This window comes from Phocoena sinus, chromosome 17, assembly GCF_008692025.1.
Source record: "Phocoena sinus isolate mPhoSin1 chromosome 17, mPhoSin1.pri, whole genome shotgun sequence".
NCBI classification, from domain to species: domain Eukaryota; kingdom Metazoa; phylum Chordata; class Mammalia; order Artiodactyla; family Phocoenidae; genus Phocoena; species Phocoena sinus.
In genome coordinates, this window is record NC_045779.1 from 61957756 (window position 1) to 61976907 (window position 19152).

Genomic DNA, 19152 nt, shown 5'->3' on the forward strand with positions numbered 1-19152 from the left:
TATTTACAAAAAAATTCAATTATACTATACATCCTATACTGGAAATACATTGAATAATTGCTAAAATAAATACAGGCAATTAATTCAATCTTTTATAAGAATGAGAGAATTTGACATTTGAATGTTATCAAAGCTTAACTTAGAACATAAATAGTTAAAAAGGCAAACTCAAGTTTTAGTTTCATTTAATGGCATGGTCTGTTTGTTTTCCACAAGCTCCCCAATCAGTGAGAGTCTAAGTTGTAGAATGTTATATACTTTTTTGTGCTCTGAAGGTAGAATGTGTAGGTTTTTTCTTAGACAGGATGGATGAAATATAGAAGTCTACATAAAAAGGAAGCAGAAAGGCAGGAAGCACATGGTTGAACACTTCACATTTCTGCTTCATCACAATACTTTTTTCCTGCAACTCTTCATGTGTTCAATTGTTTTTAACACAGGTCTACACAGCACCAGCTACAAGGCAAGATGGGTCATGTCAAAAGTCAAACTGGATAACTGAGGCCCCGGAGTAGCTAAATTAACCAGGCCGAGGGTCCATCAATTTTTTTTATGTGCCAATTCTTGATACAACTATTAAACCTTGATATCATGTCTACTATGTAAACACATTTATTTAGGTCAAGAACAGAAGAGATGAAGCAATTATCTGTATAATTCAGAAAAAATCTTCCCTAGAAAGTTAAAGAGTACACATGGAGCTTGATTTGGCCAATTTTGAATCTATATGCTTTATCCTTATTATAATTTATCCCACTCACCCGTATAAACCTCATACTAACATGTAAAGTGAACTGACAATCTGGGAAAAAAAAGGTAGGTAAAGTATGTTCAACATATAGACAGGATCCAGTGAATACAGGTCACAGAACAAAATGATGAACTGCAGTGTATTTGTCCAAATTATACCGTCAATTTTTCCCACTTTCCTTTTTCCTTAGCCTGGGAAAACACTGTGAGAATCTCCAAAAACAATCTTTGATACCCAGATTTTGTCCACTGCTGGATGCCTAGTATTTTCTTTTGAGAACTGGCATTCCCTTTTTTTTTCAATCTTATGAAAAAATTGCACTTTTCTACCCCTTTGGCCTTGATTTTCAATGACTTCTTTTTTGTACACACAAGTATGAATTTCTACTCCCGAAGTGTGACAGGTATATTGGCCTTTTCTAAAAGAAATGAAAAAAAGTTAAAATATTGAGACTTTAAATACTTTTTCACAGAAATAAACTATTCAATTTTAAAGGTAGAGAGAGAGAGAGAAACATTTTATTCTTTCTATCATGAACATCATCAGTCAACCAAGCTTCACATTTTGGGTAAGAATTTTTTAAGTATGAATTTTTTCAGAACCTATTTTATTAAAAAAAAAAAAAGGAAGAACAGGTGTATTTTGGCAGAGAAGTAAAATATAAAATATGCAAAATTTGTTTTAAAATTGGCATACAAAATTTTAAAACACAGTACAATTATATAAAAATACAGCACAGCCAACGGCCTGTAAATTTCCTTTGGCATTTCATTTGGTAGAGTTAAACAGAAAAACCTTTCTAAAAAAAAATTAGCTATCAACACAGTACATAAGTTAGGTTGTATATGTTGAAAGAACTTTTCCTTGAGTTTCCAAAATCCTTTTCTTACATGATAACCCACATAAAGCATGACTAGTGAGGTATATAGGGCAAAACACTTAGGCAGATGTACAATAAGGAAAAAGTGCATAAACAAAGAATTCTTCCCATTTTCATAGAAATATCAGGTTAAATCTGAGTTCTTCTTGATGTATCATTTTACTTTGGCAGAATTAAAATAAACCCATACAAATGTCTTTGTTCAAGTCCCAGCAGCAGTGATATGTCTCCTTTGGTGGCATTATCTGACGCCACAACCAGACAGTCCCTAGAGGAAGTAAGGTTTTGTGTGTGTCTGCATCTGTAACTGCAAACATCAAATGTAAGATCATACATCAAGCACCATGTCATACTGTTGTCCCTTCTTCCGCCTGCCACATTTATTGATGAGAACCACATACAGTGTCAAAAGCATGACCCAATAGCATGCATACAGCAACGTTCCAACAATTAAAACTGTCTGTTTGGATTCTGAGAATGGCTTTTTAGATTCCTTATAAATGGTGAAAATCACACCACCCAGGAGGATTGTAAACCAAACTGATACTGGAATGAGTCCTATGAAATTAACAACAATGGTTTTCCTTCCAGATGTGCCCCACCCAGCTTTGTTTATCGTTGCAATTGCAAACATCTTGGCGGGAAGTAAACTTGACATGTATAACACTGAGTAGAGGGACATGAAGACCATGACGATATTTCCTCTAAGGCAGCTGGCAAAAGATGATTTTATGAGACCCACTAACTGGACAGTTAACAAGAAGAGGAGGATGTTCCAAATTTTACCCCTGTAGAAAAGCTGGATTACTGTGGCAATGAGAAAGAAAGGGAAGAACCCAGTGATGACTGCTTCATAGGTCATCCACAAGTGATGTTTATGAAACCACATGGCATTGTACAGCCACTCTCGGAAGTAGGACTTGCTCCAACGGGTCTGCTGGTTTAACCATCTGAGATATTCTATAGGTGTTTCAGTAAGGCACTTGGATCGAGCTGTGTATTTTGTTGCATAGCCCAGACTCAGCACTCGGTTCGTTAGATGCCTGTCATCTCCAAAACTACATTGGCTGCCCATAAATTCTTGATTGTACCAGTCTTCCACAAATTCATGCAATAAGGAGTTTCTGTACATTCCCAGAGGTCCACTAATGCACTGGACACATCCAAAATAAGACTGACAGGCCCTTTCTATGTTAAAAGCCATCCAGTATCTCACACTGCTGAGGAAAGAGATCCAGGAATCATACTTGTTTAAAATCTGCAAGAAAAATAAAAGTAAAAATAATTAAATAAAGGTAAGCCCCAGCTAAAAATTCCAGCAAAATCTGCACCATTGTGAGGTTACTACCTAGAGTAATGTTTGTTTTTGTTGTTGTTTTTTAATAAATTTATTTATTTATTTATGGCTGCGTTGGGTCTTAGTTGCTGTGCGTGGGTTCTCATTGCGGTGGCTTCTGTTGTTGCGGAGCAAGGGCTCTAGGCACGCAGGCTTCAGTAGCTGTGGTTCGAAGGGTCTAGGGCACAGGCTCAGTAGTTGTGGCACACGGGCTTAGTTGCTCCATGGCATGTGGGACCTTCCCGGACCAGGGATCGAACCCATGTCTCCTGCATTGGCAGGCGGATTCTTAACAACTGCGCCATCAGGGAAGCCCATGTTTGTTTTTTTTATCCTTCTATTTAGCCTCTTTCCTTTTTTTAACACAATTTTACATTATTTTCTTTGATTTTATATACTATATTAATTTGATAAGTCGGGTGTACGTGTTGGGACTTCTTGACAATAATTTTTTTCTACTCCATCACGCTCTGTTCTCTTTTGTTATGTGTTTTTTTTTCTTTTTCTTGTTATGTTATAAGATTGAGATTTTTTTAGGCTTTGGTTCTCAGCCCTTAAATTATTCTCCCACTGGCAGTCCAGTGGTTAAAGATTTCGCCTTCCAATGCGGGTGGGGGGGGGGTCCATCCCTGGTCGGGGAGCTGGGATCCCACCCACACGCCTCATGGCCAAAAAACCAAAGACATAAAACAGAAGCAATATTGCAGCAAATTCAAAAGAGACTTTAAAAAAAATGGTCCAGGGCTTCCCTGGTGGCGCAGTGGTTGAGACTCTGCCTGCCAATGCAGGGGACATGGGTTCGAGCCCTGGTCTGGGAAGATCCCACATGCCGTGGAGCAACTAGGCCCGTGAGCCACGACTACTGAGCCTGCGCGTCTGGAGCCTGTGCTCCGCAACAAGAGAGGCCGCGACAGTGAGAGGCCCGTGCACCGCGATGAAGAGTGGCCCCCGCTCGCCACAACTAGAGAAAGCCCTAGCACAGAAACGAAGACCCAACACAGCCAAAAATAAATAAATAAATTTATAAAAAAAAAAAAAAAAAAAAAAAAAAATGGTCCACATCAAAAAATCTTTAAAAAAAAATTATTCTCCCACTTTCTTACTATCTAATATTTGAAAGTTTTTAAGTCCTATGCTCTTCTCTTTTCAACTCATCCAACTCTATTATTCTCCTTCCTCCCCAGTTTTAGCAATGCCAGTGATAAAAGGGTTTGCTCTGGCTTCACCCCAAATCTGGAATCCTGAAATAATGCTTTACACAAAGGCTATTAAAATTATTAGTTTTGGGGGGCAATATTTCTTAATTCTCTCCTCTGTCTCAATTTTGTTCAGTTTTCATCTGGGTTTTACATGCTTCCTTTTTATCACCAGGGTATTTCTTTGTCCATCTAGTGTACTTTCTTTGCCTTCACTATTACCATGCATATAAATATGGGTTATACAGCAACACAATACCTACATTTAAAGTCAAAATTCCATGTGCTTCTCACATCTTTTGCTAAAATCTAGTGCACTTTTGCAAAGGGCTCATTTTAATCTTCATATATTTTCACATATTTGTTTTCCCATTCCATAAATTTCAAATCACCTTCATTAATATTTGTTTCACTTATTGTTTCTCTATTGATAGCAAAGAATGGGAAATAAATAATAATTGGAAAACTCACTTAATTGTTCCCTTGACTTTCTCTCTAGTGTAAATTTGAGTTGCTGTTTCTCTATTTTTTCCTTTGTATTCCAATTTGGATTTTTGACCAACCATACATTGTTCAGCTTTTAAATACATAGTTATATGACATAGACTCCATCTCCTGCCATACCTCCATTTTTTAACCCTTGTACTAAATGAATTCCAACATCATTTTACCAGAACATTAAGTTGTGGCTCAAGAAGATATGGCAGAAATTATTACACATTTACATTATATTTTATATAACTTATCAGCCACTACATACTTGTGTCATAACCCAGGATTAAGCAAAGAAATCATAAGTTACTTCAATTTAGACAGCAGAAGAGGTATAAAGTGGGTCCAAGGCACATTCTAGTATGTCTCTGGCACCAGAAACAATACCGGGCACAGATTTGGGTGTATAATAAATGTATGTTCAAAGAATCAGTGAGTGAGGATACTACTAAAAGTGACTCATGCAAAAAGTGAACTCATGTACCTGGACATCTCCCCCGACACCTCCAACCATGGGATCTTCTTCTAAAACTTTTACCATCTCCACAGATGAGGCAGGGTCAAGCATGGTGTCTGAATCACAAACCTGCAAAGAAGAAAGTGAGAAATAAGTTAAAGAAGAGAAGATGATGAGTGTACTCCGTGTAGTCAAAAGTGGGCATATATATTATGCCTTCAGCCTATTGTCACAAGGCCTCAATAAGCGAGTAACACAGGGATGAGCGTTTGCTACATGATGGCCAATACAAAGAACCTGCAAACTCAAATATTTAAGCTAATGACATGGCTGGATAGAACAGCTAAAGTGATGACCTAGGCATGTCATGTAGGGTGACCAGGTTTGCCTGGTTTGCCATGGATGTACACAATTTTGGCAATGAAAGTCTCATGTCCCAGGTAACATCCTAGATTTCCAGGACGTGGAAAACATCTTGGGTTGGTCACCATAGATATCTCTTTTTTTAAAAAAATTGCCTTCAATAAGGCTTTTAGATATCTTATCCCTCAGGTCTGAATGATGATAGGAAACTCCTATGACAGTATTGAAAAAAAGGCATGTTTAACAGTGATTATTTTTCTCTATTTTAATATGGTGATTAAGACAGGAAAGCAGTTCTACTAAGGCTGGTTGTATAATTAATTCTGAAGCAAGAGGTCCATTTGACCTGGGCTTAGCAGATGACATTCCATTAGAAAGGAAGCTAGCCTGATGGTCAGACCACCTTTTTATTTTAGAGTATTAAGTATTCGTCTAGCTCTTTATATACAGAAGTAGATGTTAAATTATCTTAAGCTTTTCTAGAAGTGCTAATTATTATTCTTAAAAACAAACTTTATACAGGACAAAAAAACAATTTTGAAACCAAACCAACTACAACTTTAAGAAAATTATTAGGATTTGTCTATACCCATTAGCCGCTCCCAGAAATTTCTACTGGAGGCCAAAGGTACAGGGTTATAAATAGTACTTTTCTTCCCAAGCTGATTTATGAACTTATTGAATGAAACAGAAAAATAAAGGAGAGGAGAAACCAAAATATTACATGTATACTCGTAAAGCTGGTATGGAGAATAGGGCTTATATCAATGGAGCAGCAGACTTTGTAACTATGTTCCCCAGAATTAGACTGATGTACCAATTCCAAATAGCATCGAAGTGGGACTAGTTTCCTCCTGAAGACAGTTAATGCCCCTTCGAAAGGTATGGCAGATGCCTGCTCCTTCATGGCAGCTCACTTCTAGAAGAAAGGGGCAAGAAGGAGCTAGGCTACCCCTTACTCCTCCCGTACTCACCAATCAGATTAAGTCACTTCTCTTAGGGAGATATTAGGTACGTTACACCTGTGGATGGAGCTCCTTCCACATGATCAAAGAAAATCAAAAGTAGGAAAAGAGCTGTCACCTCTCTATTCCTGGTTGATATTAATAAAATAGTATCCTTTTCTGGAAAATGCAGCCAGGCCCAAGTAGACATAAAGTGATGAAAATTGACATGTAATGGACCAGTTTCACATCACCATCTAAGCAATAAATGATATGATTGGCAGAGACGGGAGTGTTATCTGCAATTCCACTGTTTTTCTATGTAGTCTGGCTACATTTATGAATTTAATCAAGATTTAGTCTCTTTATTTATATAAAAAGCAAGTATTTGTGCAGTTCTCAGAGCTGCTTCATAAAAGTAGTATGGATTTGGAATACCAGTTTTGAATGAAAATAGTATTTAGAAGTATGAACTCTGAGTTAAAGGGGATTTTATATGTCGGAGGAGTCCCTCACATACATAGCTAAGAAGTCTCAACATTTAAAAAAGAGTGCCTATCTTAATTTTATTAATAGTTTTTTTTCTGAAAAACATTAATATACATTAATAAAGAATGTTGGTGAAAAGAGCAATTTAAATGCCTTATTGTAACATGACTTAAGGAGTATATAGGGTATCCAATTATAAAAAGTGAAATCATCACCTCTCTGGACTCAACTAATTATAACAATTTTAAAGTTAATTTCTGAATTTTGTATATTACTTTACCTATTTAGAAACAGGCATTTTCTAAATAACCTACTGCCCCATTTTTTTGGGGGGGGCATTCTATTTTGGTCGGCATGGTCTTACTTATTTTAGAGGAAAAAAATAGACAGCAGCTAGGCATTAGTATTCCATTAAAAAAATAGGATTTTTCTAATACTTCAGTTTATACTCAAGGGTCCCAAGCCTCAGAAACCTAAGCAAATTCCTCCAATAGCGATATTTTGCCTCTCTCGTGCCTTGTCTGTCACTGTTTTGTATACGGCCAGTAACTAGGGTAGTAGAAAGTGAAGGCATAATTTCAAACCCACCTTTCAACCTCTCAGCATCCAGAGTTTATGGTCACACCCACCTCTATTGACTCAAGCTGGGAAAGGTAAAACCAGAAAGCTAAAATAAGACTAAAAACAACAGGAAGGGGGCAACCTAGAATTAATGTTCAAGTAACTCCGCCTGCTTGTAAGATAAGCAAGCCAAGGGAACCGCCTCTGTGAAATGACTAAACTTGAACCAAACTTCTGAGGTTCTGCATATTTAAATTGGCCCTGCCCCTCCCAGTTTCCAACAGCAAAGTGCCAGAAGTTCTCTGAGAGAGATTGTTCACATGGTGAGTTTAACTGTCAGAAGGGAAAGCTCTCAGAAATCTCCTGGGAGGGGTTTGTTCTAGTGAGATCAAAGAGTTTTCTAAAGAAGTTCAATTTCTGGATGTTCTTTGGTGATAGAATGCCAACTAGAAAACCACCATCGATGACAGTCTGTGAAAGCATGTATATTCATGGATATAACAGTATTAATTTGTTTGTGTGTAAAGGGTATAACTCTAGCCCTTCTTAAAATCAGTCTAGTAGGAACAGGATTTCTAGCTGTCTTCTCACCAATTAATGAGAAATGTGTGATTTCACGAAGGTTGGCTGTTTAGCTCTGGGCTAGAAACTGTGGGAGAAATACACCAGTTCACAAGGAGCTTAACCTCACACTGGGAAAAACCACAGGACTGATTTGCACACAGCAAACAACTGGAGAACAAATCAAAATGTCTTTCTGTCCACGCTGAATGTATCACTGTAATTTGTTTAAACTACATGATCGCCAGTCATAAGATTTCTCACTAGGAGATATGGAAATGAGGCAAAGTCACCAAATTTTGACTAAAATGAGTGGAAAATGTCAAGACAAGAAGACGTTATTGGGAGGAACCAGCCACCTCAGTCTTAACCACAGAATCATCAGCTAAATTGCTTAAGACCATGGCTCCCCCTCCTTCACTGTTCTAGCCAAGAGACAGTGCCGCCGTTTTCTCCGTATCTAAAACAGGAGTTGGCGAACTAAGGTCTACGGACGAGTCTGCCTTCCCACCAATTTCTATATGGCCTGGGGGTTTAAAATAGCTTTTACCTTTTTAAATAGCTGAAAAAAAATTGAAAAAGAATTTTTTGTGACACATGGAAATTATATGAAATTCAAATTTCAGTGGCCATAAATAAAGTTTTATTGGAACCCAGTCATGCACATTCAGTTTCATATTATCTATGGCTGCTTTCACACTAAAACAGCAAAGTTGAATAGCTGCAACACAGACCATATAGCCCGCAAAGCTTAATGGTTTCTATCAGGCCTTTTACAAGCAAGTTTGCCAACCCTGAGCCTAAAAGAATTGGTTGGGGAGCCGGGGGTGGGTCTCTTTCATAAAAAAACAAAGAACAAACTAAAAGAACAAGTTGAGATAAAGTATGTTCTAAGTCCCCACTTAACTCTACTAGAGGTTTTTACGATTGCCTCTCTCTCCTATTCTTATAATAGGCCAAGATTTGACTATTATAACAAATCAAGAGGCTTACTACTTTTATGACCTTGAACAAACTGTACCATCATCATGATACCAGAGTGACACACTGTATGTAAAAGTACTTGGTAAATTACAAAGGTTCACAGAAAAGTCATATATGCCATTAGTATAGGGTAATAATCTTTAATTGTTTATTCTTGCTAAGTAAACCCACTTATTACCATGAACAGGTGACTCAGTAAAGAGAATCACCAAAAGGAACATGAGAATGGATTACATATCAAGAATATTTTGGGCTTCCCTGGTGGCGCAGTGGTTGAGAGTCCGCCTGCCGATGCAAGGGACACAGGCTCGTGCCCCGGTCCAGGAAGATCCCACATGCCGCGGAGCGGCCGGGCCCGTGAGCCATGGCCGCTGAGCCTGCACATCCGGAGCCTGTGCTCCGCAACGGGAGAGGCCACAACAGTGAGAGGCCCACGTACCGCCAAAAAAAAAAAAAAAAAAAAAAAGAATATCTTATCACAATGAACAAGTTCCAATGTATCCAAAACACCTACAGCAGTTAGATATATAAATTGCTATAAATGTGTTAAATAAGCTGTTAGACTGTAAGTCCATTCCAATTTATCTCACTGATCTTAAAGTTAATCTACCTCACAACAATTTAAATATCCTGTAGAAATATTGTTAGTTATTCTACCATATGTTTTTCAACTTCTAAGACCCAAGTCTAAAATGCTGAGTATCCACGTTTCACCTTTTTTTAAACATATTTCCTTTCAGACTGACTGGTGGATTCTCCACCTCTGCCTGCCCCGCACCACTTCAAAGGGCTCTGAGAGCTACACAGCAAGAGGAAGGCTTAACTATTCTGGCTGCCTTCGATGAGGAAACAGGCTGAAGATAAATCAAGACTCATTCTGTTGCTACTGCTTTCACCCTTTGCCTGCTTGTAAACCTCAATCCTTTCTTAATCTTGACCCTTCATCTTAACCTGAACCCAGGGAGATGATTTATTTCAACCATGTTTGAAGTTTACTATTGGTCATGATCTCACTGCCCAGTTTCCCTTCCAAAGCTTAACCACATAGTAAATGGAAAGTACCCCCTACCCCCTCTTTCCCCCAGGACATTCCCCCTAGTGAAAAGAAGTCAGCCAGAATTTTAAAATTCACCAATAGTTATTTACTGGCAAACACAAGATGGTGCTAGCCCCCAGAACTCATAACAGTACAATGCCAGAGTAAACACACTACTGAAAGGAAAAGAAAGCACTATGCAAAACCTTGGAATCAGACAGATCTGAGTCCCAATCCACAACTGACCAGTTATATTCCCTTGGACTAGCTTTGTAACCTTAAACTCCTTACCTCACCTTTCTAAGTCTCCATCTCTCAGGTGAAAAATATGGATAAGCACATCCACCTCATAAGTTTGCTGTAATGGAGAATTAACTAGATAATGTATGTATAGCAGTTATAAGGGCTAGCTCATAGTAAATGCTCATTAAAAGGAAGACATATCTACTAAGAAGTGATCATCAAAACCAGAGGCACCAACTAAGAACACTAGTCCAATGAGGGAAGGGGTCCTTCTTATCTGTACTGCAAATAAACCATGACTCGCTCAGAGAGCAAAAACTAATGCCTTGTCCAATGCCCAACAAATTTAAATTAAACAAGCTGGATTATTGAGCAGGCAATATAAAAATCCTTAGATTGGGCTGTCTACTAGGGAAAAAGATTAGAGAGCAGTTTATGGCAGACTGTGAATGGCAAAAACAAAATCATAAAATGTAAGAATTTTAGGACTAAAAAGACCTTTTGAAATTAATCAGTGAAACCATTCCAGGAAAAAATAAATGCCCTCAAAGAAAAATACAGAAACTTTTTTGGGGGAGAGGGATGGGGGATAGGGAAGATGATTCTCTCATAGTAATTTTGTTTATGGTATAAGACCTCAAATCTAGCCAATAAAAAGCCTCTAAATCATAAAAACCTCAACAATTTGGCCCTTATTTGTTGCTCTTTTTAAAAGGAATTGGGAAGATATATACCTTTCTTGTTAGAATGTGTTACCCAAATTGTTATAAAGTGACATTTGCCTTCACGCAACCTAGAATCTTTTTAAGACATTAAGGAGTCATTTGGTTTTTCTCTTTTCTTTTTCAGGAAGGCTTATACGCAAGTAATAGTTGTAGGTGTAAAGCAAAGGTGACAAGCCAGCTGGAAAAATGAGAAACCAAATGTTGTCACCTCTAGGCTTAAGCCAGGAAACACCCTTATTCCAAATGGTTGGAAATCACGTAATGGTTGCCTTAAATCAGGGTTTACATTCAAGAACCCAACTTTGAGGGAAAGTGTAGATTAAAAATGAAAAGAAAATTCTAATGCTATACTCCCTTTTGTGTTGTTGCTGTTTGTTGTTTTTGTTTGTTTGACCCCAATCTTGAAAAGCATAGATATGTTGCTAGAAAGAAATTAAGACAGTCCTAAGTTAGAGTCTTTAGCTAAAAGTGATCTCAGAAATCATCTCTTCTACCAGTTGAGGCCCGTAGCAAGTAAACAGTTAAATCAAGAATTCAGATTTCTCCATTCTTATTTCAATGTGCTCAATTTCATCCTCTAAGATGAAGCATACAAAGTCACATTAACATTCTCAACATGACCCTTCAGAAATTTTCAGAAAATAGGAACCAATCAAATGTTATACGCAGTCAATCCTCATTATGCACGGTAGTTATGTTCTACAAAGCTTCCATGAACAGTGAGTTAGCAAATACTAAAAAATTGCTTCTAGCGGACATATAGAGTTAGGTTCCTCAAAGTCTCTGGTCACAGCATTTTTGTCTAGTGATCAATACCTAACCTTGTTGTATTTGTGCTTACTTGTTTATTTATTTATTTATTTTTTTCCTGCGGTACGCGGGCCCTCTGGTTGCGGAGCACAGGCTCCGGACGCGCAGGCTCAGCAGCCATGGCTCACGGGCCCAGCCGCTCCGCGGCATGTGGGATCTTCCTGGACCGGGGCACGAACCCGTGTCCCCTGCATCGGCAGGCGGACTCTCAACCACTGCGCCACCAGGGAAGCCCTATTTGTGTCACCTTATTTAACATGTATTGTTGATTCATTAACATTGAACTCATGTCCAGCAGCATTGTAGCTCATGCCTGAACAAAGTTCATCTAACAAACCTATTTTCTCCATGAGGCAATTATAGCCTTCTTGTGTTACTACCACTAGACAACATTTCAACACTACACTTGGGGACCATGTTAAACAGCTACATCAGCAACCAAAAGCACAAAAATGTGAAAAACATGATATTAAACAGACTAAAGAAGCTACTTGTTTACAGTATAAAAGGTAAAACAAAAAGGCAAAGCATAATCTTGTGTGACCTCAGCTGGGAACATGCACAGCAGATGACTCACTTTTTTTTTGCCATTCTGCACATGTCTGCAAATGATCCCAAAAGCACTGCAGCTACTGATTTTCGGGTAATAAATACATTTTAGTCAGTAGGTTAACTTGGAAATACAGAATCCATGAATAATAAGGGTCAACTCTACTCTTATGAATGATTTAGTCTTAGTTTCCTTCTGCTCAAAGAATCTTGGATAGCTATGGTACTGCCAGATTAAATTAGTAATAAAATTGCTTCCTATAATCTTCCCTTTTAGAAAATGTTCATACTTATTGTATAAATTTTACCTGGGAAATTCTTAATACACACACCAGATGATACTGTTTTTTTCCTTTGTTATATAGACTGGTGGCCACTTATGTGGAAATATTAATGTTCAGTGAAAAGAGATATGAATAAAGCAATTATCTAATCTAGATATCAAAAGACACTTTAAAAGTCTTCTGATATTGTTAAGTAAAAAATACAGAAAAGTAAACATGATATAATCTTAAAATTGTTTTTAAAATAAGGAAAAATAGAAGAGTACATGCTGGAAAGTATTAAATTTGATAATCTATATATGGGTCATGTATTCGCTTCAGATGATTTTTTTTAATTGAAGTATAGTTGATTTACTATGTTTCATGTGTACAGCAAAGTGATTCAGTTATACATACATACATATCTATTCTTTTTCAGGTTCTTTTCCATTATAGATTATTACAAGATATTGAATATAGTTCCCTACACTATACAGTAGCTCTTTATTATCTATTTTATAGATAGTAGTGTGTACCCATTAATCCCAAATTCCTAATTTATCTTTCCCCTCTCTGCTGCAGATTATTTTAATTTTGCTCATTGCACTTTTCTACATCTTTGAAAAAGTTTCTCCAGAAAATACTTTGATTCAAAATAAAGAAAATCTTCCTCATTCACCTCCTTATTTCTCATTCGCTGTATTTGATTTTCTCACTTTAGTTTTCTTCTTCTGCTTTTCTATCTTCTCTACCTCTGGAAGCAGCCACTAGCATCATAGATGAATTTCCTACCATGCTGGCTTCGTCTTAAACTAAAGCTTCCCTCCATGTTCTATGTCAGCATTTATTATTTGAGAGGCTACAAGGCTGAAAGAGTAATTACTATAGAAGACTAGAGATGAGAGAGGAGAGATATAAGAGGTGGTGATGGAGAAAGGCTTGCTCTGAAAGAGACCAGAGGGAACCAACCCAGAAGGCTCAGGAGTGCAGGTAGAAAGGTTAACCTTGAGATAGGAGGTGAGGTGTGGTACCCTTGAAACTGTAAGCAGAAGAGAGTCAGATCTTGACGGCCTTCACAGCCTGTACTTTTGCTGTTCTCTTCTGTAGAAGGCAAGATCATCTGTTTGTAGTTAAGCAGGGAGGAGTTTGGGTAAGGCCCTAGGAGAGTGATGAAGATCTGAAATAACAGACGCGAGAGGAATAAGCAAGACATCTATTCAAGATCAAGCGAAAAGAGTGCTGACTAGTGCTGAGGATCCAGCTGCAACTGGAAACCAATCATTTTGGCCATCTCTCTGCACAGTTAAACAGTGTTCTCTAGCCAGGTTAGCAAGTATGAGCAGATGGTCAATTTCTTCCCCTAGCCCCCATTCTCTCTTGGGTATTAGCACCTGAATTTTGCTTCCTTCCATCCCTAACCAACTTGAACTCCACATTCAATCACTTGTAATATTCAGGAGCCAACATCCTCAAACCCCTCCCTCTTTGTCTTTCTGTGGCTTCTGCTCTGTAACTCTTGGACCCTGGGTCAGTCAGAAGGAAGGATGAGAGTACTATATTGGATTGAACTTTATGCAATTTCTATTTTTACAGGGCATAGATGAGGCATGGCAGGATAGTATTTACTAGTTTCAGAATGCCAAAAGGTTTTTTTACCCCTGTTTGAGTGCTCTGAATGGACTGGAAGTCTCAAGCGGATTTGGGGCCCAGTTAACAGCTGCTGCTAGGGTCAGTCTATCTGGAGGCTTCAGCCTGAAGGAAGGAAAGTTCTCAAGCCTGATGAGGGCACTAGCAAAAAGCCTACTCTAAAATTTTATATTTTGTATTAGTTTTTCCTGGACAGGCACAAGTCAAGTCGTCAAGGATAAAAACAAAATTCCAAACAAGATGTTGGGAGAAGGGGCTTTGGGAGAAGCAGGTTAAAAAACAAAGAAGAAAAATCTCACAATAATGTCATGATTAGAAAGGACAAATGTAAATTGTTTTAACTAGAATTAAAGGCAAAACATCAAAACAGATGTTTTCTCATTTTAGGCCCAGAGCTTCATTTTTCAAATCCTCTGTAAGTTCCCTAGCCATTCCTTATTTAAAAGTTTCATTTCATCCTCCCATCTGGGCCTGAAGTTGCAATAGGTAAATATGTAAAAATGTCTTGGTTTAGCTAAAACAGCCTTATTTGTGAAAGTTCTAGAAATTAGGAGACACTTGGGGTTGAAACTCTAATCAACTCCCTTTTATGCAGATGGTATGAACTGAAGAAATACCTCAAAATTCTTCAGATATTAGCTAAATTAACAACATGTTAATTAGCAATTGACATGTAGTATCGTTTTCAAGTAAGGACTAGATAATCATATAAGAAATAATACTTTAACAGCAAACGCTTTAATAATATTAACAATGCCATTATCAACAACTTTCGCTAAGCCCCTTTGGATACAGAATTTGAAATAATTTTCTCAAATCCCTTGTGAGATTGGTTCCTTCTAATCAGGTAACTGAGGTTTGGGAGGTGGTCTTGCTCAAGGTCAACCAGCTACAAATTGTTAATTAGAACCTCAGTCAATTGACATTGAAGCCAGTGGCCACTGCCATCCCATTACACAGAGAGACACACTGGGCATCACTTTGCCTTGATAAATCCCCTAAAACATATGATGGGTCTTCCAAAAACAAGGATTTCACATTTAAGAAAAGAGGAAAAGTGTCCGGATGGATATTTGAAGCCAGAGATAGTTCTCCTTTCTCAATATCATCATGAATAAAATCTAACTAAAATATCTGCACAAAAGTACAACTAGAAAACTCACATGCACCCTATTAATGTTCTAAAGAAGAAACTTTCAGTGAGAACTAGAAGAGGAGAAACCGTAGAATTAGCAGTCAGGGAACTAATGAGAGACACAGCCTGTCTAATTTTCATGCAAGCAAACACCATCACAAATGCTTTCAAAGGTCAAGTTGCATGGAGTGAGGTAATGCTGTTTGGGGAGTGAAATAAACATGACTTAGATTTTGTTCTGGGAAGGTTGTTTTTTTGTGTTTGTTTTCCTTTTCCCTTTTTCTTTTTCTATGTGTTTCAGTTTTGAATCCCTACACTTTTAAATCAAAATTGTTTTTATCGCCCCCATTTTGCCTAGTCTCTGTGAAAAATATTTTATAGCTTTCCCTTGGCCCTGCAGATTTTCTCAAGCTCCTTCTGCTGGAGCAAACACTATTTTCTTACAACGCTGGAGATTTTAAGAGTGTGGAAAATGGGGTTGGAATTGATTTGGCAGGACCAAGGGGGCAGAGAAGGTAAGGGAGGGGAAAAGAAGGAAGGAAGGGTCTCATGTTCAAAATAATCTTGATTTCCAACCAATAACACTGCACAAGCTAAGCATTTTCATAGATAATTTTAACCGTTTTACAAGATTTTTTTTCTCTCTCTTTCAGAATGTGCTTTCAACAGTCATGCTGTTTTCAGATGAACTGAAAGAAGCACTGTGTCCAGAAGGGACAAGGATGGACTATAGCATATGACTGGAGAGATACAAAAGATGCTTTATTTAAATGTGTTTGTCCTGGCAGATGCGGAAACCTACCTGTACATAATCCACACTTCGTCCCAGTGCTCTGAAAGCCGTGTACATGACTTCTCTTTTTCCACCCCATTTTTGCATGATGCAAATACTCTTGTTGGACAAGACCAACTGGGTGACATGTTGTGAGCTTTCTTTATGTGACTCATCCGTCTCACCAGGACCTTTCACGTGAAAGTTGTTTTTCCAGATATAAGTGGCTGATTTATCCCTGCCCATGACTTCGCTGAAGATGTCCATCATGTAAAGGTCATCTTCTGAGTTTCCATCTATGACCATGACAACTTTAATTCCAGGGTAGGTTAGCCTTTTCACAGATTGCAAACATTTCCGTAAGTAGTCTGGATCTTCTTGATACGCAGCAATGCAAAGAGCAACAGTTTTGTTCAACTTAATGGGGGTTTCTAGAGATTTTTTCATTTTTCGGTGCTCCAAAAAGGCAAACAGGCTTTGGATGATGAGGTGTGATGCTAAAAAGGCACCATATAGTCCAAAAGAGAAATAGTAATTATCTGTTTGGATAAATTGGTAGCCAACAATATAAGCAGCTGTGATTCCAAGGAGTAGAGAAACTCCAAAAAGTGTGGTTCCAATTATTCTCAGGATACATAGAAACCTCTCACAATGCATCTGTAAAATAATCACATGATATACTTGGTTAGCCACTCTTGTCCCATACTTTTTGTATACATGGTATCTCAGGGAGAGCATTGGACTAGAAGCATTCCAGGTGTTCTAACCTTGAGTTTCTCACTTAACTAGTTGTATGACTTTCTACATCTCAGTTTGCTCATCCACAGAACAGGGATAAGGATGCCCTCTCTGCATACTTCAGAGAACTCTTTCAAACATCAGATGAGCAGCGTGCCATTGAAAACCGTAATGCACATATGCATTATTTTTAGGACGTTAGATCATTTGTCTAAGGACGCACTTTATGTATGTGGTCATAGCTAAGCGTAAAATCTAAATATTTTAGTGAGCCAGGCACTCTTTCTTCTTGTGCCATCGTGTTCCCTCACCCCAATACTGACCAGTGAAAAATCTACAGGTTTTGCTAAATTTCTTATGTGTAGTTTTTTTTTTTAATACATTTATTTATTTTATTTATTTATTTTGGGCTGTGTCGGGTCTTCGTTGCTGCGTACGGGCTTTCTCTAGTTGTGGCTCGCGGGCTCTAGAGCGCCGGCTCGGTAGTCGTGGCGCACGTGCTTAGCTGCTCTTCGGCATGTGGGATCATCCCGGACCAGGGCTCGAAGCTGTGTCCCCTGCATTGGCAGGCGGATTCTTAACCACTGCGCCACCAGGGAAGTCCCTCTCATGTGTAGTTTTATCTCATCTCCAGTGGAAATCCCTCAGCTCACACCTTTCCCATGCAGCTAGCCAAGGTTGAACATGAGGATACGTGGATTCTATTCTTCTAGGTCTTCCATCAACTAGCTGTGTGACTTCGAGCCAGTTGCTTTTCCTCTCTGGGCCTTAGTCTTTAAAAATCTGTTAAATGAGGGCATTTAGACTCAATTATTTCCCAAGTCTCTGTTGCCATTAAAATTTCTTTATGCATAGATATCCTACACAGACATTTATCAAAGCCCCTGAAATTCTGTATTACATTCCTTTGTTCAAATGGCTGTCTCCCTCATCCACCATTAATACCAGCTGGTTCGAACCTGGTAATCAGGAACTTTACTGGAATACGGTAGGAACACAATAAATGTTTGCAGAAATAAATCATACAATTAGAGAAGAAATAGCATCATGCTTCATTTCAACAGGTAAATTTTCTTTTGTCTTAAGAGCTTTAACACATTAGACCTAAAAACACGTCCCAGTTCTTAATGATATACGATTTTGTACACCTCCCTAGCCTTTGTGAATCTCCTGAAATATTTTGAACTAGAGTACAGGAGGATCATATATTTCGTATTTCTCAAAGCATCTCCAATTATGAGCATAGAAGAGGTGCTTGGTAGACCTTTAAAATTTGTTTCTTTTTGGTTTCCTAGACCCAGTTCCAACATGTGGAGGAGAGGGGGTTTCCTACACGTCACAAACAATTCTGTGGACACCTGCTGGATGCCTGACAATTAAATCAACGTTGATATCATATGCCTGACAGAGTCAGATTCCACAGGCTAAGAGGTCCGTCCTACAAGACTGCCCCCCACAAACACCCACACTTCAGATGCCAGTTGCAAGCCCAGGTTGTTACCTGTAATTACGATAAACTGGGTAAAAATCAGAGGTTCACAAGACCCCCTCCTGTGTTCAATTAATTTGCTAGAAGGAACTCACAGAACCAGGAAACCTGTTTACTCATTAGATTACTGGTTTATTATAAAAGGATGTAACTCAGGAACAGCCAGATGCACAGGGCAAGGTATAGGGAAAGGGCATGGAGTTCCAGGCCCCACTCTCCCCAAATCTCCACATGTTCATCGATCCATAAGCTCTCTGAACCCTCTCCTTTGGGGTTTTTACAAACTCCATTATATAGGCATGATTGATTATATCATTGACCATTGGCAACTGAACTCAATCTCCAGCCTGTCTTCCCTCCTCAATGGTCTGGGCAGGGAAATGGAAGTTCCAACCCTCTAATCACATGTTTGGCTCTACTGGCAACCAGCCTCAACCAGGTGCATTCCAAAAGTCACCTCATGAGCATAACGAAAGACATCTCTAAATTTGCAGGTAACTCCAATTTAATCTTTTCCCTTAATTCAACTAGTTTTTGAAAGCTAAGTAAATTTATTTTCAAAGTTACTTTGGGCTAAGCAATTACCTCTGCAAAATCTCTTATTGGATATGCTATTTATATTTCCCTATTCCACATTAAGACTTAAAATTGAATGTTGAGGACTTTCCTGGTGGCGCAGTGGTTGAGAGTCCGCCTGCTGATGCGGGGGATGCGGGTTCGTGCCCCGGTCC

General features: G+C 38.4%; 1 protein-coding gene and 1 long non-coding RNA gene across 2 annotated transcripts in view; one reads left to right on the forward strand and one right to left on the reverse strand.

Moving 5' to 3' along the window:
* Positions 1-1244: 1244 nt before the first annotated feature.
* The window catches only part of HAS2 (hyaluronan synthase 2), a 28655-nt gene continuing 10747 nt past the window's right edge, over positions 1245-19152 (reverse strand). Inside the window, exons 2-4 of the mRNA XM_032610033.1 lie at positions 16225-16851; positions 5140-5241; positions 1245-2889 (exon numbers count right to left, since the gene is read on the reverse strand). Of these exons, the coding sequence (XP_032465924.1) occupies positions 1960-2889; positions 5140-5241; positions 16225-16851 (1659 nt within the window). The 3' untranslated portion in view covers positions 1245-1959. The remainder of the gene's footprint in view (positions 2890-5139; positions 5242-16224; positions 16852-19152) is intronic.
* LOC116742408 lies at positions 3159-17536 on the forward strand. Its single transcript, XR_004346453.1, has 3 exons — positions 3159-3183; positions 13626-13630; positions 17383-17536. It is a non-coding gene; the product is annotated as an uncharacterized LOC116742408 (long non-coding RNA).